This window comes from Primulina tabacum, chromosome 12, assembly GCF_025594145.1.
Source record: "Primulina tabacum isolate GXHZ01 chromosome 12, ASM2559414v2, whole genome shotgun sequence".
NCBI classification, from domain to species: domain Eukaryota; kingdom Viridiplantae; phylum Streptophyta; class Magnoliopsida; order Lamiales; family Gesneriaceae; genus Primulina; species Primulina tabacum.
In genome coordinates this window covers 10,043,803-10,068,708 of record NC_134561.1, presented here as the reverse complement: position 1 = coordinate 10,068,708, position 24,906 = coordinate 10,043,803, and the positions used below count along the sequence as shown (strand labels likewise).

The 24,906-nt window shown below is 37.1% G+C and overlaps 1 protein-coding gene and 1 long non-coding RNA gene across 2 annotated transcripts in view; both read right to left on the bottom strand.

Moving 5' to 3' along the window:
• The window catches only part of LOC142520060 (uncharacterized), an 88,583-nt gene extending 68,884 nt beyond the window's left edge, over window positions 1-19,699 (bottom strand). Inside the window, exon 1 of the long non-coding RNA XR_012813893.1 lies at window positions 19,589-19,699. This is a non-coding gene — a long non-coding RNA (uncharacterized LOC142520060). The remainder of the gene's footprint in view (window positions 1-19,588) is intronic.
• Window positions 19,700-20,098: 399 nt separating this feature from the next.
• On the bottom strand, window positions 20,099-20,506 carry LOC142520202 (uncharacterized). Its single transcript, XM_075623204.1, has one exon. It carries the CDS (start codon window positions 20,504-20,506, stop codon window positions 20,099-20,101), a length of 408 nt encoding a protein of 135 aa, XP_075479319.1.
• Window positions 20,507-24,906: the final 4,400 nt, after the last annotated feature.

Genomic DNA, 24,906 nt, shown 5'->3' with positions numbered 1-24,906 from the left:
TTAGAATGTTATTGCATAGTTTGGTCCCATAAATCTATTGCATATTTTTCATGACATATTTAGGTTGCAGCGAGCCTGGGAGCAATCCAATCCAAGCAGTAAATTATTGCAGGATATTTAATTGTGCCATTTAATTATATTACGTGCATAAATATATAAAATGTTCATTTTTGAGATTATGCGATATTGCTTGTGGCCATTTCACTATCATGGGATTATTGCTAAATCCGATCGTCAGTTACCGGTTCGGTCGCCAGTTACTGGTCAGTTGAGTTTGTTTCACCCAGTATACTGTGGCTACAGTCTGATCAGACGTTTACTATTTTATCCGGTCGCCAGTTACCGGTCATGGGAGCATTTTATTATCCGGTCGCCAGTTACCGGTCAGTTTCAGTGCAGGGGCCACTTGCGTATACCATAATCTCACCAGGAAAATTATAACAGGCTATTTCAGTACAGGGCTCCAAGGAGCAAACATTTTTACCATGATATTTTCAATTCAGTTATGCACGTATTATAATTAATCATGACACGACCCTTTTACGATATGCCTCATGACACGACATTTTTATTCCATGAAATTTTACTATAGTATTTACTCGTTATTTACGATATATGCATGTTGAGTCTTTAGACTCACTAGACTTGATTGTTGTAGGTTCTGATGATGCTGGGGCCGAGGGCGGGGACCAGTGAACAGGCTCGAGTCGGCAGTAGTAGGACCCGAGAACCTCAGTTCAGCATTTATTTTTAATTGATGGCTCAAACGTTTTAATTATTGTTGGAAAAACTTTTTACTGTTATTTCAAAAATGTTAATTCTTCCGCTGCCACATTGAACATCAAACTTTATTTATAAGTTCATTTATGAAGGAGGCAATTTTAATTATTTAAAAAGAAAAATTTTAAATTTTCCGCAAATTTCCAAGTAAGAATTTTAGGCCTTTACACTAATGGCCCAAAAATATCAAGGCCAATGACACTTTGATATTCCAAAACAATTTTGGAAACCCTAGTCGTCATCGTCGTCGCCAGATTCCGGCTAACAAATTTTTTTTTTTTAATTTGAAGGGGGCAGGCTGCCCTTGCTGCCCGAAATGGGCAGCCCCGCAACATGCTGCCCAAAAATCCCCTTGCATTGGCCTTGATTTTTGTTGTAAAAATTTATCTAATGCGGTTAGAAATCGATCTCAATATAATATCATGTATATGCTACACAAAATAGTATCCTTGGCTCATGATACCACTTGAAAAGGGATCGATTAAGGTGCTCGAATGCGCAACGGAAGTTTCAAAATTTGTTTTTCAAGGGCAAAAACTGAGCACCCTAATTCTATAATGTGTAGCAAATACGAAAAACACCAAGATGTCATACATAGGGTGTTTAGAATTTTTTTACCTATCAATCACAAGGATTGATGTTATGGCTCCAACAAAGTTGTAAACAACTTTGGCGATTGAAAGGATGACAAATCTACAAGCTCTCCTTGCTCTTGGACTCCTTTCTTCAAAATTAGGTGCACCACTAACAAAGTAGAACCACCCTAATTTTGCACTAATAAAATTAGGGTATTTTTCATTGAAAAGTGTAGGATTTCCTCAACAAAAATGAAGAAGAAAATTGGAGAGAATGCTTGGTGAAATTTTTAGCCATAGTAGTGTAAGAGAGAAGGGATGGGGAGACTTTTCTTGGAGCTTGAAAAATTGATAAAGGTGCATGCTCTGCAAATTTTTAATGAAAAAGTAGTCCTCAACTCTTCACCTCCGAAGCTTTTTGCAATTTAAGTGGGCTTCTAACATTTACAAAGCCCATGGACTTTAGTTTAAATGTTTCAAACACATTTGAGACCATTTAACCTTTACTTGATTTTACTCAAGCCCACTAGTTTAATAATTAATTTTAATTAGGCTCTACAAGGCCCAATGTTATTTAATTAATTCAACACTTGAATTTATTTAATTATTTGAACACTACTAGGTCCACTAATGTTTAATTAATTCAACACTTGAATTAATTTAATTTAGTCCATAACAATGTTTATGAAAATCACAATTTTCAAATACATTATTAGTTTGGCCAACTTTTAATTTAGGAACACTTTCTCAAATTAAAAGTTTATTCTCCTTATAGAAGTCATACTTCTATTTTTATTTACGCTTATAAACTCCTTTATAAGCCGTTCAACACATTGAACTCTTTTACTTCTCAACAGGATCTAAAAAGTTTGCACTTGTGTGACCCTCAATGGTTCATTGATACAACTATCCGTGGGTTCACATCTCCATGTGATTCGGGACTAAACATGTCCTTATATAATCATACCCAATTGCTCCATTCTTACTTATCAACTCCTTGATAATAAGAACGTCAGAACTCAAATCTGATAGTACCCAATCAATCATGTTAAACGCCTAGCAGCATCGCTTACATGATTCTCTAGGTATCAAATGATAGTGCCTGCAAGAACCATTCAATTATGGTTAGCGTACAGTACAGTCCCTTCAACTCATATATCCCGACCGATTCGACAATCATTGGTACATCGAGAGTTGTCAATGAATCGATACTATATGTCATGTCGTAGTTGCATCGATGGTATAATCTATGAAACCACTTTCATAATTACCACCATACTCTGATCAGAGATTTCAGACTACATATGCATGAGATCACATAGGATATCCATACCCGAAGGTAAACGGTGAATCCCCGACTACAATGCATCGACTCCTATATGTTTCGACAAAACACCCAACCTTGCCACCTGATGACCCCATGAGAGTCGGTAAACAAGTCAAAGTGCATTGCTAGCATATAGAGTCTCAATGTTGTCCCGGGTCATAAGGACTAATGGTGTACAACCATAAACTAGGACGTTTCCACTCGATAAGTGAGAACCACTTGGAAAGTCCTTTATGGAGGGTTGTTACGTGCACTCTACAAGGAGCACCTATCTGCATGTTCGGACATTACAATGTCCCCTACCAATGAAACATGGTACTCACATCGCAGATACTAGTCTCGAACTCTAGGGGCCTATATCCTTCTTAGCGGCGGCTGAATCGACTAGGAACTGTTTAGAATATACAGTATTGCAAATATGAGTTTCGTGATACTCATAATATGAGCTTCTCATATTCTTTCTACTATTTGTATGTTCAAGGACTTTATCTATGCAATTAGCATGAGTATACAGATAAAGAAGTGCCAAAACAATAATTTTAAATATTATTAAAATAAAGATTGTTTATACTTAGATGTTAAACATGAACCCTCGGCCAACACTAGGCTCGACGAGCACCTACTCTAACAACTGTATCAACACAATCATAACAGCCTCAATATATAACATCAAATAGTCCGACAACAATTAAATCAACAAAATATAAAACTCGATTATAAATTCGTATTGTTCAACAATTTAATATTGTGGTGTATTTAATTCACAATACTACCATCAAATACACCCTAATTAATTATGTAACGCCCCGAAAATTTAAAAGGCCACGCGAACCACATGCATATAAATTATTAAATTCTTTGTATTTTGATTAAAATGTTTTAATTGCATTAATTAATTATGTGGTGCATATTTGCGTGTTTAAAATATATTTTTCTACATGGTTGCATTAAAATGTATTTTTAAAGGTTATTCGAGTTGCGATCGAGAAACGAAGACCGATGGCTGAAAAATTAGAAAATGTTTTTATTAAATAATTATTTTTATTTATTTAAAATATGGTTGATGGTTTTTCATATTTTTGAAAATAAGGGGTTTTGAGGTGATTTTATACGTCGGGACATAAATTTTATCGGTGTCGGTTTTTTAACTAAAACTCGAACTTTTTGGTAACCCGGCTATTAAATTCACAAACTTATTTTTAGCAAAACTATTTAAAAATTTTAATTATATCCTAATTAAGACTAATGGGCCTAATTGGTTAGCTTAATAGGCCTAAGTCCTAATTAGTGAATTAATTAGTATTTAAAGTTTTAAATCACCAAAAACCCTTCACTTTGCAAAACAAACTCTCGGCCACTCACTTTTATAATTCTGAAATTCTCTCCCAACCACTCAAAACCCCACAACACACACACCACACGAAGGAAGCAAGAAAAATTGAGAAAACTTCAAGGTAAACTTCATAGCCTTCCTGTCCTCGCTCCGTTCTTCGTCAGCAACGGATTTTCGTGCGTATATTACGCAAAGGCACGCCATACGTCTCCTTTTCCCATCCAATATCATATTATGGTTGAAATTATTTTACGCATGAAAAAAACATGATATACTTTTCGGAATTTTCGGAATTTCTCATGAGCATGCCTTGAACTTTTGATTCTATGCACAAAATTCACGCCTTGTATGTATGTAGAGGCTGCCATGACATTAGGTTGTGACCAGGTAAAGTTTGTGCATGTTTTAGAGTCCCACACACCAAACATATATCGACTAAACCAAAGGAGAACAAACAAGCAAACCAAAACCAGAAACTTGCTATTGGGGCGATCGGGTTGCTTGTTCTAGGGGGAGGCTTGGACTTGGATTGAGCCAGGGCTCGGCTAGAGTTGTGCACGGGTTAGGGGAAGAGTCCTAGCCAAGCTAGGACTCTACCCGAGAGGTATTCCAGGGGGTGCACAGGGTTTGTGCTACTTCCAGGAGATGGGGGCGCGGTCTGGGGTTCAAGGGCCGGGTCAAGGCGATGCACTAGAGTCATAGAAGGGTGCACAAGGGGTGGTACAAGGGCTGGGCTCGTTGGTTCAAGGGTTGGGAAGCAAACCAAAGAATCCTACACTACTAGGGGTCTCGGCCAGATTAGGTGGGTTGTGAGGGGCTTCGGTTTTGGCTTTAGGTTGGGATGCTTGATGAATTTAGAGTCCAGTAGGTTAATTTAGGATGTTGGGAAAGTTTTGGACCAACATGATTTGGGGGTAACTCGTGAAAATCGTAAGTTGGCTCGGGGTCGAAGTTTAGATGTCAAATAGGGTGTTTTAAGTAAAGAAAAATTGGAAAACAGCTCACGGGGGTCAAGTCGTGGTCCATAAGGGCTAAAATAATATAAAAAGACAAAATTTAGAATTTAGGAATTTTATATTAAAGTTTGGGATTTTTCGGGATTAAAACACCGTTAAAACAATTAAATAAAGATAATTGAAAAAGTCTATGTTTTAAGCCAAATAAAATTACGAAAAAATTCATGTATGCTTAAATAATTATTTGGGACATGTTAGAGTCATGAGATCAAGAAAAAGTCGAAATCGTAAAATGTCGAGTCTAGGGGTAAAACGGTCTTTTTACACCTAGAAATTAGTAAAGGTCATGGCAGTGCCCTAAATGCTGTTTTTATGATATTATAATTATTTTTAAATGTTTATGAAATTTTCATGATTAAATTATGATTTTTAAATTTTTAAGAGATTCTATGATTTAAGGAAGACATTTAAAAGACATGTTGCATTCTTGATTTCAAAAACAAAATATTATGTTATGCATGATTTTTTACAAAGTGATGAGAATGTAAATGTTGAAGGAAGTGAAGTGATTGTGACTAATTCGTTAATGTTGGCGACATCGTGAGGGTTATGGTCTCAGTGGAAGCCCGACGATCGTGTTTCCATCATTGCGAATATGTGGTAACGGTTATGTGGTAACGGTTTTGTGATAACGGAAGAATGGGAATATCGTGAGGGGAAAAGGCCTTAGAGGGAGCCCCGACGATCGTATTTCTATTCGAATAATGATAGGCCAGGGCCAAGTTGACCGGTGAGACTGTTGCTGGTGTCCCCCGCCGCCCAGTACTGTAGTTATATGTAGATGGATCCATCGACCTTCATGTCATGATCAGGAAAGTCACAATTAACGATCGGAATTCAACAAATGAAAAAGAAAAGGAAAAGGAAAAATGTTTATGATCATGAAAAGTGTTTTATGTCATGTCATGTTGAGGAAAAAGGAAAAATGTTAAGGTTTATGAAATGCATCATGAAAATATTTATGAAAATGTTTATGTTTAAGTTTATGCATCTTCATGAAAACGATATTTAAGTAAAAATATTTTTCACTGTTATATGTTGACTGTATTACGTATTACTTGCTATAAAGATGATGGTGTGTTGAGTCTTTAGACTCACTAGGTGTGATGGATGCAGGTGAGTTTGAGGGAGGACTTGACGGGTGATTTGACTAGACTAAAGGCGTACACAACCCATGGACCAGCGCTTCTTGTAATGCCTGAAGTAAATATTACAAGTTGTTGATTTAGTAATGTGAGACTACTAAATAATTAATTAATTTTAAAGAGGGAAATATGACATATGTTGGTCATATGAAGTCCAAATGATTTGAAATTTGGATATAACGTAGAAAACTCAAAGATATAGAAGTTTCGTGTTTTGAGTTTTGGAAAACTTGATCGTTTGACTGATCCAAATGGATGTACCGATATTAAAATGTTAAATATTATATATTATATTATATTATTTTATTTTATTAATATAATATAATATAATATTAAAAATTTAAAAAAAAAAGATAAATATGAATCTTTATTCGAAAGTTTGCATAACGGAAGCGAGAGAGAAGAAAGGAAAAATAGGATTTTGAATTTTCTTTTCGATCGTGCGATTTATCGGTTTATTCAATCGACGAACCGATTTCAGTTCTGAAATCGGTGACACGAGGTCTTCGATTGGAGGTATAAATTTTGTAATTTTGGTGATGTTTGAAATTCGTCGATTTCTGCAATAAATCCGATAAATTGCTAAATCATACTGAAATTGAAGATTGTTGAATAGTTTATGATCTTAATGAAGTAGAGAAGATTATTGTGTTGTTGTTTTGAATTATTCCTAAATTATTATAATTAGGGATTTTAATCGTTGGGTTGAGATTGGAGAGTTGTTTGTCAGTTGTTATTAATTCTGATTATATATTCGGAGTCTACGAAGTATAGGCTACACGTTGATATAAAGTTTTCGTAATTTGACTGATGTTGTAAAATAGCCTATTATTTGAAGTTAATTAATTATGGTGTATTTGATGGTAGTATTGTGAATTAAATACACCAGAATATTAAATTGTTGAACAATACGAATTTTTAATCGAGTTTTATATTTTGTTGAATTAATTGTTGTTGGGCTATTTGATGTTATATATTGAGGCTGTTATAACTGTGTTGATACGGTGACAATGATCTGATAATTATTGTTGAATTATTTAGATACATCACAAGCCTCAGGATCAAAGAAATAGCCATATTGTATATATACTCGATTATCAGGTACGTGTTGACGTACGAGCATATGTTGTTATTGTTTAGTATTGATAAATTCTACTACGTTGAACGATGGTAAATCACTGGATATGGGTGATTTGATATTATATTTGTTGTTGTTTATTATTGTTGATATTGTTGACTATCGTTGTTGGGAGACGTCTCGTTGATGTTGTTACGTTGATGTTGTTCGTTCGACGATATTGCTGTCGCCGGAGTTGGGGTGCGACATATCGTCGATGTTATTGTTGCAGTGTGATGTTGTTGAGGTTGTTGATGGCTGATTGTCCAGAAACGGCAAAGGGGGTATTTCTGTTATCATTTCAGTTATATATTATGTTGTTAATATAACTGTTATGTATTGCGATGATGATTGTTGTATATGCTCACCCTTTGGGAATGTTTCTGTTGGACAGGTTACAGGACTATGCCATGAGACAGGATAGTGGTGAAGGACTACGTGTGTCTAGTCAAACAGTCCTGTAGTTGATAGTAGATAGAAACAGTATAGCTTATTGTCTTATTTGAGTTATTGTGTGTATGTATTTATTATACTGTTTCTGCTGCACTGATGTAGATTGTGTAGCGATTGCACTATTTTGTCGTATATGCATTATATTATTACGTCGTCGAAAAGAAAATTTTTATGCATATGATGTCACATGTTGTATGATTACGTGGCGAGGTTTGGGGCGCCACATTTGGTGGTATCAGAGCATATGTTAGATGTCTGGGATGGTTAAGAGTTGGGTTTGTGATGAGGGAGTTGGATGACGATATTATCTGCGTGTGTCTGTGCATTTGACTTGTTATTGATGATTTCTCAATATGATTGATTGTTCTTTAGTTGCGTGTACTTTCGTGCGAAAGATGTGATGATGATTACTGGATTGTAATTGTTAAAAGTTATGATTAACAATTTGATTTCCAGTTATGGCAGCTAAAGAACAGGTACATCCACACGAGGAAACAGATGAGGTTGACAGTGGGTTTGGACAGATGAATCCATTGCCACCTCCTCCTATGGGAAAGGCACCTGTAGATCAGCCTTTATTGCCTGGTGAGTTGACTTTGGCACAGTTCAGCAGTTATCTTCCGCCGAGATTTGATAGTTCTGAGACTGGTGAGCGAGCCGAGGAGTGGATTGAGAGGATAGAGCAGATATTTGTGACCGCTCCGTGTGCTAGGTCTGCTTGGTTACGATTGGCTGCATTTCAGCCTTCGTGGAATGTATTATTGTGGTGGCAGACGACTGAGGCCGGATTGAGAGCTCAGGGTCGTACTGTTGATTGGGATGTGTTTCGGTCTCGTTTTCTTGATAAATATTTTTCTATAGCAGCCAGACAAAAGAAAGAGAAAGAATTTGAGGATTTGAGACAGGGTAGTATGTCTGTTGTTGAGTATGAGACTCGATATTCTGCATTGCTGAAATATGTGCCACATATTGCTACGAATGTTCATGCTAAGATGAGGCATTTCTTGAAAGGGTTGAAGTTAGAGTTATTTGATCGTGTGCAATCAAACAACCCGGTATCATTTGAGGATGCAGTGACGAGGGCTGAGATGGTTGAGTTAGTTATGAAAGAGTATGGGGCTCAGGGACGATTATCAGAGCTGACTAGGGAGTCATTGCGACCTTAGGGACAGTCTTTTAAATATCAGAAGGGTTCATCTTCTTCTTCGGCATCATCTGGGAAGCGTCGATTTGATTCACGACGTGTTGAGAGTCGTGGGGGCAGTTCTCAGTCTGTTCAGGGGCAGAGAGGAGAGTCCAGAGTAGTGAGATGTTATCGTTGTGGGGGACCTCATCGGATCAGAGAGTGTACACAGACCGAGATCACTTGTTTTGAGTGTGGCGGTGTTGGTCATCTGGCGAGACAGTGCCCTAGTCGTGAGGGACAGCGAGAGCCTAGGAGTGCTAGAGGTAGATCCTCAGAGAGAGGAGGACGACAGCCTCAGCAGTTTACACCACGACCTTCTGGAGGACAGCCACGTATGCAGGGAGCTGGTCCGCCTCAGGCACAGGTGTATGCTTTGACACGAGAGCAGGCAGAGGAGGCACGAGAAGAGATGATAGCGGGTAAGTGTTATTTATGTTCTTATCCTGCTTATATTCTTGTTGATACTGGTGCCTCGCATACTTTTATATCGAAGAGGTTTGTGGTTGAGCATCATATGTGCTCGTCTCCATTGTCTATGCCTCTTTCTGTTTCGACACCTTCGGGAGTTGATATATCAGTTGTATCTATGATATCAGATGATATTATTTCTTATGAGGGCTATGAGCTGAGATCTGATATGATTATTCTAGAGATGACTTATTTTGATTGTATTGTGGGTATTAATGTGCTGAGGAGATATTGTGCGACAGTTGATTGTTATCAGCGGGTGGTATATTTTTATACAGATGAGAAAGAGCGTTGGACATTTTATGGGAAGGGTTCTCGTCCCCGTGTTCCGTTGGTATCTGCCATCCGGATGTCTCGGTTATTGGAGCATGTGCATGAGGGTTATCTTATTTATGCTGTAGATGTGGTAGAAAAGAAGAAGGAGGTGGGAATAGAGGAGATACCTATAGTTGCTGAGTTTGCCGATGTATTTCCTGATGAGATTCCAGGCTTCCCACCAGCCCGTGAGGTGGAGTTTGGGATCGAGTTGATGCCAGATACTTCCCCTATTTCTCGTACTCCTTACAGAATGGCACCAGCAGAGTTGAGGGAGTTGAAAGCCCAGTTGCAGGACTTGTTGGACAAGGGATACATTCGCCCTAGTGTATCGCCTTGGGGTGCACCAGTCTTATTTGTAAGAAAGAAAGACGGAACAATGCGGCTTTGTATTGACTATCGACAGCTGAATAAGGTAACAATTAAGAATAAATATCCCCTCCCTCGTATTGATGATTTGTTTGATCAGTTACAGGGAACCTCAGTATATTCGAAGATTGATTTGAGGTCAGGATATCATCAGATACGAGTTAGAGAGGAGGATATTCAGAAGACAGCATTCAGGACCAGATATGGGCATTTAGAGTTTTTAGTTATGCCGTTTGGGTTGACGAATGCTCCAGCTGTGTTCATGAATTTGATGAATAGGGTATTTCAGCCTTATCTCGATCGATTTGTTATTGTGTTTATTGACGATATATTGATATATTCCAGGAGTGAGGCTGAGCATGCAGGGCACTTGCGTTCAGTGTTACAGGTGTTGCGAGATAGACAGTTGTATGCCAAACTCAGTAAGTGTGAGTTTTGGTTGGATCGAGTGGTCTTCTTGGGTTATGTTATATCGAGAGATGGGATTTCTTTTGATCCAACGAAGGTCGAAGCCGTGTTACAGTGGTCTGCACCTACATCTGTACCTGAGATTCGTAGTTTCTTGGGTTCAGCAGGTTACTATCGTCGATTTATCGAGGGATTTTCAAAGATTGCTAGGCCTTTGACACAGTTGACTCAGAAAGGTGTGCGATTTCAGTGGTCTGAAGCATATGAGAGGAGTTTTCAGGAGTTGAAGCACCGACTGACGACTGCACCGGTGTTATCTATTCCTACAGAAAATGAGAGGTTTGTTGTTTATACTGATGAATCATTACATGGTTTGGGATGTGTTTTGATGCAGGATCGAAATGTTGTGGCATATGCCTCGAGACAGCTGAAACCACACGAAACAAGGTACCCTGTGCATGACATGGAATTGGCAGCCATTATCTTTGCCTTGAAGATATGGCGACACTATTTATATGGTACCACGTTTACGATTTATACTGATCATAAGAGCTTGAGATTTTTGTTTACCTAGACAGAGACGATGGTTAGATTTGCTGAAGGATTATGATTGTGAGATTGAATATCATCCTGGTCGAGCCAATCTTACAGCTGATGCATTGAGCCGTAAAGTGAGTTCTACTGCAGAGGATGTGAGTCGTTTCTCAGCTATGATGATGTCTTGTTGTTTCTTGGGATATGATTTTGATATCTCGACGACTCCTATCCAGGTATCTACCTTATTAGCTGAACCTGATATATATGGTTGTATTCGTGATGCATAGATGACAGACGAGAGAGTTAGCGATGGAGGGAGTTAGTTTCTCAGAAACAAGATACTCGTTTTAGAGTGGCTGATGATGGCAGTTTGAGGATGAATGATAGATGGGTAGTTCCTGATATATATCTGAGTTGCGCCAGGGCCTATTGCGGCGTGCACATTGTAGTCGATATTCTATCCACCCTGGTGGCAAGAAAATGTATAAGGATCTACGTTCTCAGTTTTGGTGGAAGGGAATGAAACGTGATGTGATTGATTTTGTACGTCGATGTCTCAATTGTCAACATATAAAAACTGAGAGGAAAAGGCCGGGAGGTGAATTGAGGAGTTTAGAAGTACCGACTTGTAAATGGGAGCACATATCGATGGATTTTGTGACTCATTTGCCAAAAAGCACTGGAACTATTGATGCTATTTGGGTGATTGTTGATATATTGATGAAAGTTGCACATTTTATACCATGTAGCATGAGTAGTACGTATTTGACGATGGCACAGTTGTATATACGAGAGATTGTATGGTTGCATGGGATTTCAGTGTCTATTATATCTGATAGAGATCCTCGATTTACTTCTCATTTTTGGGAAGGATTGCAGACTACGATGGGGACAGAGTTGAGATTGAGTACAGCTTATCATCCTCAGACAGATGGTCAGACTGAGCGTACTATTCAGACGCTGGAGGATATGTTGCGTGCTTATGTTATGGATTTTAAATCTGGTTGGCAGTCATCTATTCCATTGGTAGAGTTTGCGTATAACAATAGTTATTAGAGTAGTATTCAGATGGCTCCATTTGAGGCATTGTATGGGAGACATTGTAGATCTCCATTATACTGGGATGATGTTGATCGAGCTGCAGTCACAGGTCCTGATATGATTCTTGAGATGGAACAGAAAGTAAAGTTGATACAGCAGCGATTGAAAGTAGCTCAAGATAGACAGGCCGCCTATGCAAATAAAAGACGAAGACCCTTAGAGTTTCAGCAGGGCAATCGAGTATTTTTGAAAGTTTCTCCTTTTCGTGGCACAGTGCGATTTGGTATGAAAGGAAAGTTAGCACCGAGATATGTTGGCCCGTATGAGATAATGCAGCGGATAGGCACTTTGGCTTACCGATTGGCTCTACCTCCATCTTTATATGGTATTCATGATGTCTTTCATGCGTCGATGTTGCGGAAGTATGAGCCAGACCCCTCACATGTGTTGGATATTTCTGAGGTTCAGTTAGATCCTGATGTGTCTTATGTTGAGAGACCAGTTTGTATTTTGGATCGATCTGAAAGAAAGCTTCGTAGTAAGCTTATACCGATGTGAAGGTTCAGTGGGAGCATAGAGGTGTCGAAGAGGCCACTTGGGAGACAGAGCGGCATATGAGGGAGCTCTACGCTTATTTATTCTGATGGTATGACGTATCTTTATTTATGCATGTTATTACTGTTGTTGATTAATTTCGGGGTCGAAATTCATTTAAGGGGGGTAGAAATATAATGCCTGAAGTAAATATTACAAGTTGTTGATTTAGTAATGTGAGACTACTAAATAATTAATTAATTTTAAAGAGGGAAATATGACATATGTTGGTCATATGAAGTCCAAATGATTTGAAATTTGGATATAACGTAGAAAACTCAAAGATATAGAAGTTTCATGTTTTGAGGTTTGGAAAACTTGATCGTTTGACTGATCCAAATGGATGTACCGATATTAAAATGTTAAATATTATATTATATTATTTTATTTTATTAATATAATATAATTTATTAATATAATATAATATAATATTAAAAATTAAAAAAAAAAGATAAATATGAATCTTCATTCGAAAGTTTGCATACCAGAAGTGAGAGAGAAGAAAGAAAAAATAGGATTTTGAATTTTCTTTTCGATCGTGCGATTTATCGGTTTATTCAATCGACGAACCGATTTCAGTTCTGGTGATGTTCGATTGGAGGTATAAATTTTGTAATTTTGGTGATGTTTGAAATTCGTCGATTTCTGGAATAAATCCGATAAATTGTTAAATTATACTGAAATTGAAGATTGTTGAATAGTGTATGATCTTATTGAAGTAGAGAAGATTATTGTGTTGTTGTTTTGAATTATTTCTAAATTATTATAATTAGGGATTTTTAATCGTTGGGTTGAGATTGGAGAGTTGTTTGTCAGTTGTTATTAATTCTGATTATATATTCGGAGTCTACGAAGTATAGGCTACACGTTGATATAAAGTTTTCGTAATTTGACGGATGTTGTAAAATAGCCTATTATTTGAAGTTAATTAATTAAGGTGTATTTGATGGTAGTATTGTGAATTAAATACACCAGAATATTAAATTGTTGAACAATACGAATTTATAATCGAGTTTTATATTTTGTTGAATTAATTGTTGTTGGGCTATTTGATGTTATATATTGAGGCTGTTATAACTGTGTTGATACGGTGACAATGATCTGATAATTATTGTTGAATTATTTAGATACATCACAAGCCTCAGGATCAAAGAAATAGCCATATTGTATATATACTCGATTATCAGGTACGTGTTGACGTACGAGCATATGTTGTTATTGTTTAGTATTGATGAATACTACTGCGTTGAACGATAATAAATCACTGGATATGGGTGATTTGATATTATATTTGTTGTTGTTTATTATTTTTGATATTGTTGACTATCGTTGTTGGGAGACGTCTCGTTGATGTTGTTACGTTGATGTTGTTCGTTCGACGATATTGCTGTCGCCGGTGTTGGGGTGAGACGTATCGTTGATGTTATTCGTTCGACGATATTGCTGTCGCCGGTGTTGGGGTACGACGTATCGTCGATGTTGTTGTTCGTTCGACGATATTGCTGTCGCCGGAGTTGGGGTGCGACGTATCGTCGATGTTGTTGTTCGTTCGACGATATTGCTGTCGCCGGAGTTGGGGTGCGACGTATCGTCGATGTTATTGTTGCAGTGTGATGTTGTTGAGGTTGTTGATGGCTGATTGTCCAGAAACGGCAAAGGGGTATTTCTGTTATCATTTAAGTTATATATTATGTTGTTAATATAACTGTTATGTATTGCGATGATGATTGTTGTATATGCTCACCCTTTGGGGGCTGTTTCTGTTGGACAGGTTACAGGACTATGTCATGAGACAGGATAGTGGTGAAGGACTACGTGTGTCTAGTCAAACAGTCCTGTAGTTGATAGTAGATAGAAACAGTATAGCTTATTGTCTTATTTGAGTTATGTGTGTATGTATTTATTATACTGTTTCTGCTGCACTGACGTAGATAGTGTAGTGATTGCACTATTTTGTCGTATATGCATTATATTATTACGTCGTCGAAAAGAAAATTTTTATGCATATGACGTCACATGTTGTATGATTACGTGGCGAGGTTTGGGGCGCCACACTTCTACTTTTTTCGCATTATGATTTATGACTCATGATTTATGTTAGAGATTTTTAAGATTATTTATTTATGCTTTTGAGAGGTTTTTGAGAGGTTTAGTATGGGCTATTCTTTTCAAATTATTGCTTTCTTTAGGTTTGGTAAAACAGTAGACGATTTTATGTTGTGACTATTTCAATTGATTTTTAAATGCTAGTTGGCTGATGTTTTATTTTAAAAAAAAGGCAAAATATTTTATAAAATTATTTTCATGAGTTATATGTCATGGTCGAAAATTGAGTGTTTATAAAAAAAAAAAATTTCTAGTACTTTTTAAGCAATAAAAAGGGCAGAAGTTTCAGTTGGTATCAGAGCAATGGTTCTGTAAAGGGTTGTGCCACCATCAGTGCCGGGAAGATCAGTCGTCAAGCCTCAAGTTGTAAGTTTTACATGCTTTATATGATTTATGTGATGATACCTACATGTTTACATGATCTAAATGTTTAAGCTACATGTGCATACACATTTTGAAGTTGATTGACGTTATGTTTAAGGTTGCATGGCAAACGATTTTTACCCTGCATAGTTGCATGACTTTGTTATGCTAAAAGATTAGATGCTTCATGATTTTTAAACATTATACGATATGAAATAAGAAATTATTTGATTTCAAGGTATGTTGGCTTTGTGGTGGAATTGGACGATGTTGATTTTTGGGTTTTAGTATTGACATTTTACTTTTTGGGTTATAAGTTAATCATGAATATTATGAATGTTTTGGGACACGTAGATTTTCTAAGAAAATATTTATGATTCATGGTTAGTAGTCGAATTAATTTTTGGGAATTAGACATAAGTAATAATTATTCAAGGACTTCGATTATCTTGAGAAGTAAGAAAATGTATAAATTGGGATTTTAAGTCTCATGAAAGGTAAGATTGGTTATAGGAAATGATTTTTTAGGTAAATAAGTTTAAAATTTCGAAATTTATGTTGTGGGAAACCCGTCGAAGGAAACTAAGAATGCCAAAAACTTATGGTATAATGGTAGGATTTTTGAAATTTTGGGACCAATGTGATATTTTTGGGAAAATTAAGAATCTATTTTGCAATTATTAAGGAATTTGGGGACTAGTTTAGCAATAAGCGATAATTTGATGGTTTAATTGGTAGGAATTTTCGATGATTTGGCTTGTAAGAATATTTTGAATCTTGGGATATCTTGGATATAGTGTTATAAAGAATTTTAATCAGGGGTTTTTAAGGATGAATCGATATTAGGCTTGAAAAATCTAAGCGTTAGCAGATGCGTTTGGGATTTTTTAATTTAAATATGATAAGTCGACGAACATTTTTTGGTATAATATAGGGAAAGTAACATACGATAAGTGTGGTCATCCATTTCGAATATTGGGAATTTTAAGAAAAGTTGAAATTTGGGGTTATAATAGTATAACACTAAGTTATTATGGGTTTTCTTAAGTTGCAAATTGCAAATAAGGATTTAGAAGACGAAATTAATGGGGATCAAAGAGACGTAAGGACATTCTAGAACTTAAGTTTGATCAGAGTAGCGCAGCGGAAGGGTGGATTTTTGGGATACTAGAGCTAAGTATAAACTTTTGGTTATTAATGATAATCAAATTTCGAGGACGAAATTCAATTTAAGGGGGGAAGATTGTAGCGCCCCGAAAATTTAAAGGGTCACGCGAACCACATGCATATAAATTATTAAATTTTTTGTATTTTGATTAAAATGTTTTAATTGCATTAATTAATTATGTGGTGCATATTTGCGTGTTTAAAATATATTTTTCTACATTGTTGCATTAAAATGTATTTTTAAAGATTATTCGAGTTGCGATCGAGGAACGGAGACCGATGGCTGAAAAATTAGAAAATGTTTTTATGAAATAATTATTTTTATTTATTTAAAATATGGTTGATGATTTTTCATATTTTTTAAAATAAGGGGTTTTGAGGTGATTTTATACGTCGGGACGTAAATTTTATCGGTGTCGGTTTTTTAACTAAAACTCGAACTTTTTGGTAACCCGGCTATTAAATTCACAAACTTATTTTTAGCAAAACTATTTAAAAATTTTAATTATATCCTAATTAAGACTAATGGGCCTAATTGGTTAGCTTAATAGGCCTAAGTCCTAATTAGTGAATTAATTAGTATTTAAAGTTTTAAATCACCAAAAACCCTTCACTTTGCAAAACAAACTCTCGGCCACTCACTTTTATAATTCTGAAATTCTCTCCCAACCACTCACAACCCCATAACACACACACCACACGAAGGAAGCAAGAAAAATTGAGAAAACTTCAAGGGAAACTTCATAGCCTTCGTCTCCTCGCTCCGTTCTTCATCGGAAACGAATTTTCGTGCGTATATTACGCAAAGGCACGCCATACGTCTCCTTTTCCCATCTATCATATCATATTATGGTTGAAATTATTTTACGCATGAAAAAAACATGATATAATTTTCAGAATTTTTGGAATTTCTCATGAGCATGCCTTGAACTTTTGATTCTATGCACAAAATTCATGCCTTGTATGTATGTAGGGGATGCCATGACATTAGGTTGTGACCATGTAAAGTTTGTGCATGTTTTAGAGTCCCACACACCACACTTAAATCGACTAAACCAAAGGAGAACAAACAAGCAAACCAAAACCAGAAACTTGCAATTGGGGCGATCGGGTTGCTTGTTCTAGGGGGAGGCTTGGTCTTGGCTTGCCAGGGCTCGTCGTGCACGGGTTAGGGAGAGAGTCCTAGCCAAGCTAGGACTCACGGTAAGGGCTGGGGAAGAGTCCTAGCCAAGCTAGGACTCTTGGTACAAGGGCTGGGCTCGTTGGTTCAAGGGTTGGGAAGCAAACCAAAGAATCCTACACCACTAGGGGTCTCGGCCAGATTAGGTGGGTTGTGAGGGGCTTCGTTTTTGGCTTTAGATTGGGATGCTTGATGAAGTTAGAGTCCAGTAGGTTAATTTAGGATGTTGGGCAAGTTTTTGACCAACATGATTTGGGGGAAACTCTTGAAAATCGGAAGTTGGCTCGGGGTCGAAGTTTAGGTGTCAAATAGGGTGTTTTAAGTAAAGAAGAATTTGAAAAAGATAATTGAAAAAGTCTAAGTTTTATGCCAAATAAAATTACGAAAAAATTCATGTAGGCTTAAATAATTATTTGGGACATGTTAGAGTCATGAGATCAAGAAAAAGTCGAAATCGTAAAATGTCGAGTCTAGGGGTAAAACAGTCTTTTTACACCTAGAAATTAGTAAAGGTCATGGCAGTGCCCTAAATGCTGTTTTTATGATATTATGATTATTTTTAAATGTTTATGAAATGTTCATGATTAAATTATGATTTTTAAATGTTTAAGGGATTATATGATTTAAGGAAGACATTTAAAAGACATGTTGCATGCTTGGTTTCAAAAACAAAATGTTTTGTTATGCATGATTTTTATAATGTGATGAGAATGTAAATGTTGAAGGAAGTGAAGTGATTGTGACTAATTCGTTAATGTTGGCGACATCGTGAGGGTTATGGTCCCAGTAGGAGCCCGACGATCGTGTTTCCATCATTGCGAATATGTAGTAACGGTTATGTGGTAACGGTTTTGTGGTAACAGAAGAATGGGAATATCGTGAGTGGAAAAGGCCCAGAGGAGGCCCATTTATGGAAAAAGACCCCAGAGGGAGCCCCGACGATCGTATTTCTATTCGAATAATGATAGGCCAGGGCCCAGTTGACCGGTGAGACTGTTGCTGGTGTCCCCCGCCGCCCAGTACTGTGGTCATATGTAGATGGATCCATCGACCTTTATGTCATGATCAGGAAAGTCACAATTAACGATCGAAATTCAACAAAGGAAAAAGAAAAGGAAAAGGAAAAATGTTTATGATCATGAAAAGTGTTTTATGTCATGTCATGTTGAGGAAAAAGGAAAAATGTTAAGGTTTATGAAATGCATCATGAAAGTATTTATGAAAATGTTTATGTTTAAGTTTATGAATCTTCATGAAAACGATATTTTAAGTACAAATATTTTTCACTGTTATATGTTGACTGTATTACGTATTACTTGCAATAAAGATGATGGTGTGTTGAGTTTTTAGACTCACTAGGTGTGATAGATGCAGGTGAGTTTGAGGGAGGACTTGACGGGTGATTTGACTGGACTGAAGGCGTACACAACCCGAGGACCAGCGCTTCTACTTTTCCGCATTATGATTTATGACTTATGATTTATGTTAGAGATTTTTAAGATTATTTATTTATGCTTTTGAGAGGTTTTTGAGAGGTTTAGTATGGGCTATTCTTTTCAAATTATTGCTTTCTTGAGGTTTGGTAAAACAGTAGACGATTTTATGTTGTGACTATTTCACTTGATTTTTAAATGCTAGTTGGCTGATGTTTTATTTTAAAAAAAGGGCAAAATATTTTATAAAAGTATTTTCATGAGTTATATGTCATGATCGAAAATCGAGTGTTTATATAAAAAAAATTTCTAGTACTTTTTAAGCAATAAAAAGGACAGACGTTTCAAATTAACTTCAAATAATAGGCTATTTTACAACATCCGTCAAATTACGAAAATTTTATATCAAGGTGTAGCCTATACTTCGTAGACTCCAAATATATAATCAGAATTAATAACAACTGACAAACAACTTCTCAACTCAATCCAATCATTAAAAATCACTAATTATAATTAATTGGGAATAATTCAAACTAATACAACTATAATCTTCTCTACTTCGTTAAAATCATACACTATTCAACATTCTTCAATTTTTGTATGATTTAACAATTTATCAGATTTATTCCAGAAATCGACGAATTTCAAACATCACTAAAACTAAAAAATTTATACCTCAAATCAAATAACTCGTGTCAACGATCCCAAAACTGAAGTCGATTCGTCAATTGGATAAACCGATAAGTCGCACGATCGAAAAGAAAATTTAAAAATCTTATTTTTCTCTTGTCTAATCCTACTGTCAAAACTTGCTGTCGAAATAATGAATTTCTCGATCAATATTTTCGAAGTTATCTTTTTCTTCTTTTTTTTAATATTATATTATATTATATTAATAAAATAATATAATATATAATATATAACATTTCCAACGCCAATATATCCGTTTGGACCAGTTAAACGATCAAATTTTTAAAAACTGAAAATATGAAACTTCTATATCTTTGAGTTTCTACGTTATATCCAAATTTCAAATCATTTGGACTTCATATGACCAACATATGTCATATTTAATTATTTAAAAATCGTTAATTATATAGTAATATCCAATTACTAAATCAACAAATTGTAATTTTTACTTCAGACATTACATTTCTACCCCTTAAATGAATTTCGACCCCGAAATTAATCAACAACAGTAATAACATGCATAAATAAAGATACGTCATACCATAAGAATAAGTAGGGGTTGAGATCCCTCATATGCCACTCTGTCTCCAAAATGGCCTCTTCGACACCTCTATGCTCCCACTGAACCTTCACCATCGGTATAAGCTTACTACGAAGCTTCCGTTCAGATCTATCCAAAATACAAACTGGTCTCTCAACATAAAACACATCAGGATCTAAGTGAACCTCAGAAATATCCAACACATGTGAAGGGTCTGGCTCATACTTTCGCAACATCGACACATGGAACACATAATGAATACGAGATAAAGATGGAGGTAGAGCCAATCGATAAGCCAAAGTTCCTATCCGCTGCAATATCTCATATGGACCAACATACCTCGGTGCCAACTTTCCTTTCATACCAAATCGCACTGAGCCACGAAGAGGAGAAACTTTCAAAAATACTCGATCACCTTGCTGAAACTCTAAGCGTCTTCGTCTTTTATTGGCTTAGGCGGCCTATCTATCTTGAGCTGCTTTCAATCGTTATTGTATCAACTTTACTTTCTGTTCCATCTCATGAATCATATCAAGACCGGTAACTGCAGCTCGATCAACATCATCTCTGTATAACAGAGATCTACAACATCTCCCATACAATGCCTCAAATGGAGCATCTGAATACTACTCTAATAACTATTGTTATACGCAAACTATACGAATGGAATAGATGACTGCCAAACAGATTTAAAATCCATAACATAAGCACGCAAAATATCCTCCAGCGTCTGAATAGTACCCTCAGTCTGACCATCTGTCTGGGGATGATAAGCCGTACTCAATCTCAACTTTGTTCCCATCGCAGTCTGCAATCCTTCTCAAAAATGAGATGTAAACCGAGGATCTCTAGCAGAAATAATAGACACTGGAATCCCATGCAATCGTACAATCTCTCTTATATACAACTGTGCCCTCGTCAAGTACGTACTACTCATGCTATAGGGTATAAAATGTGCAACTTTCGTCAAGCGATCAACGATCACCCAAATAGCATCAATCGTTCCGGTACTTCTTGGGAAATGAGTCACAAAATCCATCGATATGTGCTCCCATTTCAAAGTCGGTACCTCTAAAATCCTCAATTCACCTCCTGGGCTTCTCCTCTCAGCTTTGATTTTTTGACAATTGAGACATCGACGTACAAAATCAATCACATCACGTTTCATTTCCTTCCACCGAAACAGAGAGTGTTGATCCTTATACATCTTCTTGCCACCAGGGTGGATAGAATATCGACTACAATATGCACGCCGCAACAGGCCTTGGCGCAAATCTGATATATCAAGAACTACCCATCTATCATTGTGGGGACCCGGACACTAATTCAATTCTTAATCGTCTGTGGGAATAATTAAATCAATTATAATAAATAGGGTCTAAATTTTTTTTATACAAATATCAAATGCAGAACGTAATGGAATTCATTCGAATATATACATCGAAACCAAAGTACAAGTCTTTTACCATATATAGTCATTTAAACTAAGGTTCAACAACTATATATCAAGTGTTCAAACCCTATCTATGATCCAAGTCCGTAGTCTCCACTCTAATCACGATCTTTCTTAATCTCCTCGACCCTGATAACTCCGGTGAGAAATATATCCCAGTATAAATCAACGATACATGCAATCATATAATCAATATCAAGCATGAGACAGATATCAATAATATGAATCAAATTCTGAAAGCATAATTCAATATAAATCTGTAAATCAACTCATGACTCCATATCTCAGATTAGACTCATTCCTAGTCTAGGGATCCCGGTTTCCAGACGTTGGCATTCCTATATCGAATTTCAGTAAAAGAAGTAAATTCCATCTCTAATCAAACATCGATATAAACCAAACATCCGGTGTCTTGACCTATCCGTCACAGACTTTGGCAACCTCCGCCAATCACTATTCGGTGACAATGTGCAATGGGTCTGTGACGATTCCATCACCATCAGGCCCATCTGTCACAAGACAAGTAGTCTAATACATGCTTTCTATAAATCAATAGAACAAGCAAATCAATCCAATCAATGCACACAATAACAATAAGTATGTGGTTTAGGGAAACTCAAGTATTTCACACTCGAGTCATTCTCCCGGTTCGACATTGACTTATACCTTTATTTAATAGCAGTGCTGACAACGTTCAAGTCTGGAATTCGAAGTCTGCCAATACTCAATCTGGCAATGACAATACCAAGAAGTACAATATCAGTATACTGCTCAAATCAATACCAAATCTGATCAATCTGAATCTAGCTCAAAATCAACGGCATAACGGAACAATCTGAATATCCCCGTCAATACAATATCAACAGATATCAGTTACCACAACTCATAATCGATAACGGTACAAATCTGATATCACATCTCAATCAAATCTACTCAGAAAATCATAACAATTGCATACGGTATCCGTTCTTCAATCCGGTTTCAATTATATGATGTATGATATCGTAAGAACAACAAATATGAATCATATCCGATTCTTTCAACATCATAACTTCAGAACATAACAGAAATCAATGAAACTTACGTCCCGTTTTAGCTCTCGTCGATAGAAACTCAGTACTGAAGTCGGATTGAAAATCAGACGGACGGATCTCGCACAATCACAATTCAAAGCTACGAAGAAGCCGGAGGATTTCTCGGGGGCTTTTCTTCTGAATTTTCCTTTCTCGTTTCTTAAGGAAAGAAGGTATATATATATATATATATATATAAATATAACCTTGCATGTAAGAATACGTGTCATCATTTTCTTCAATTCTAGTTGGCGCTCGGGCGGTCATGAATTTTCACTCGGGCGTGGAATGTTCGGCCTTCGTGTATTATACAATGGCGCTCGGGCGGTCATGAACTTCCGCCCGTGCGCAAAATGTTCGGCCCCCCTCATATTATCTAATGGCGCTCGGGCGATCTAAAACTACCGATCGAACGCCGCATCTTCTGCCCGAAACATATACTTGTTGAACAATGGCGCTCGGCCGGTCAAAAACTACCGCTCGGGCGCCAATAGTTCTGTCCAAAAGTTGTGTAATTCATATGCTTGGCCCAATCCGGTCTCGGAATGATACGTCTATAATCATATCAGTTCCAAAATCAATAATCTTAGATCAACAGAATCAAAATCTCGGGCATTACATTTCTCCCCCCCTAAGATACGATTTCGTCCCCGAAATCACAGGCAATCAAATCATATCAGAAAGAAATGTATAACAGAACCTGAATAGAAAACTCACATCAGTGAAATAACTCGGGGAACCTCTGTCTCATATCTGACTCAGTCTCCCAGGTAGCTTCTTCAATGCCATGACGACTCCACTAAATCTTCACAAGCGGAATAGTCTTCGTTCTGAGCTGTTTTTCCTTGCGATCGAGAATTTGAATTGGCTTTTCAAAATAGCTCAATGTCTCGTCCAGTTCTGCCTCGCCTGGCTGAATAACATGTGAAGCATCAGACAGATATTTCCGCAATAACGATACATGAAAGACATCATGTATCCCTGATAAAGAAGGTGGTAGGGCTAGTCGATAGGCACGATCTCCTATCTTCTCGAGAATCTCATATGGCCCAATATAACGTGGAGACAACTTCCCTTTCTTGCCAAATCTGACAACTCCTCTGAAAGGTGAAATCTTCAAGAACACTCAGTCTCCTACCTCAAATACAAATGGTCTACGTCGAACATTGTCATATTTGGCCTGTCTATCTTGAGCTATCTTCATTCTTTTCTGTATCAGCTTCACTTTTTCTGTCATATCTCTGATCATATCAGGTCCAATCTCAGGAATCTCAGAGATATCATCCCAATACAGAGGGGATCTGCACTTCTTTCCATACAACGCCTCAAAAGGTGCCATCTCAATACTCGTATGATAGTTGTTGTTGTACGAGAACTCACAAAGTGGCAATGCATCCTGCCAGCTAGTGCTAAAATCCAGCACTACAGCTCTAAGCATATCCTCCATTGTTTGGATAGTCCGCTCCGACTATCTGTCGGTGTGTGGATGATATGCGGTACTCAGATGTAACTTCGTACCTAGAGCCTGCTGTAAACTCTGCCAGAAGTGCGAAGTAAACCGAGGATCACGGTCTGATACAATTGACTTCGGCACTCCGTGCAATCTGATCACCTCTCTGAAATAAATATCGGCCATCTGATCATATCTATACGTCATCTTGTATGGAATAAAACATGTGGATTTGGTCAATCTGTCAATCACAACCACAAACCGCATCACAACCTCTGGAGGAACGTGGTAACTGCGTCACAAAATCCATGGAAATGTGATCCCATTTCAATTCAGGAATAGATAAACTCTGCAGTTAGCCTCCTGGTTTCTTTCTTTCGGCTTTCACCTGTTGGCAATTCAGACATTTGGATACAAATGTAGCAATATCAGCTTTCATCTGTGTAATGCCCGAGATTTTACCATCATAATTAGACATTGATTAATTGACAGAATTGTGATTTCAGGAGCTAAAATAAGATGTGAAAAGAGAAGCCGGGCGTCGGTCCATCATAAGTCAAGATGTTGGACAGAACATCTGGTGCCCGAGTGGCACATTACAACCGCCCGAGCGCCAATGCACCATAAGTCTACCCTTCGAACAGAACATTTGGCGCCCGAGCGGTAGTTTTTGACTGCCCGAGCGCCAGGGGACGAGAATATGAGGGCTTGGGGAGGTTTGTGTTAATCCTTCAAGAATCATCAGAAAGAGTCGAGAATTCTCTTCAGAAAATCCTTACGCCTTTT

Coding starts and splice junctions, on each gene's coding strand:
- LOC142520202 (XM_075623204.1), bottom strand. CDS start 20,506: ATGAAAGGAAAGTTGGCACCGAGGTATGTTGGTCCATATGAGATATTG.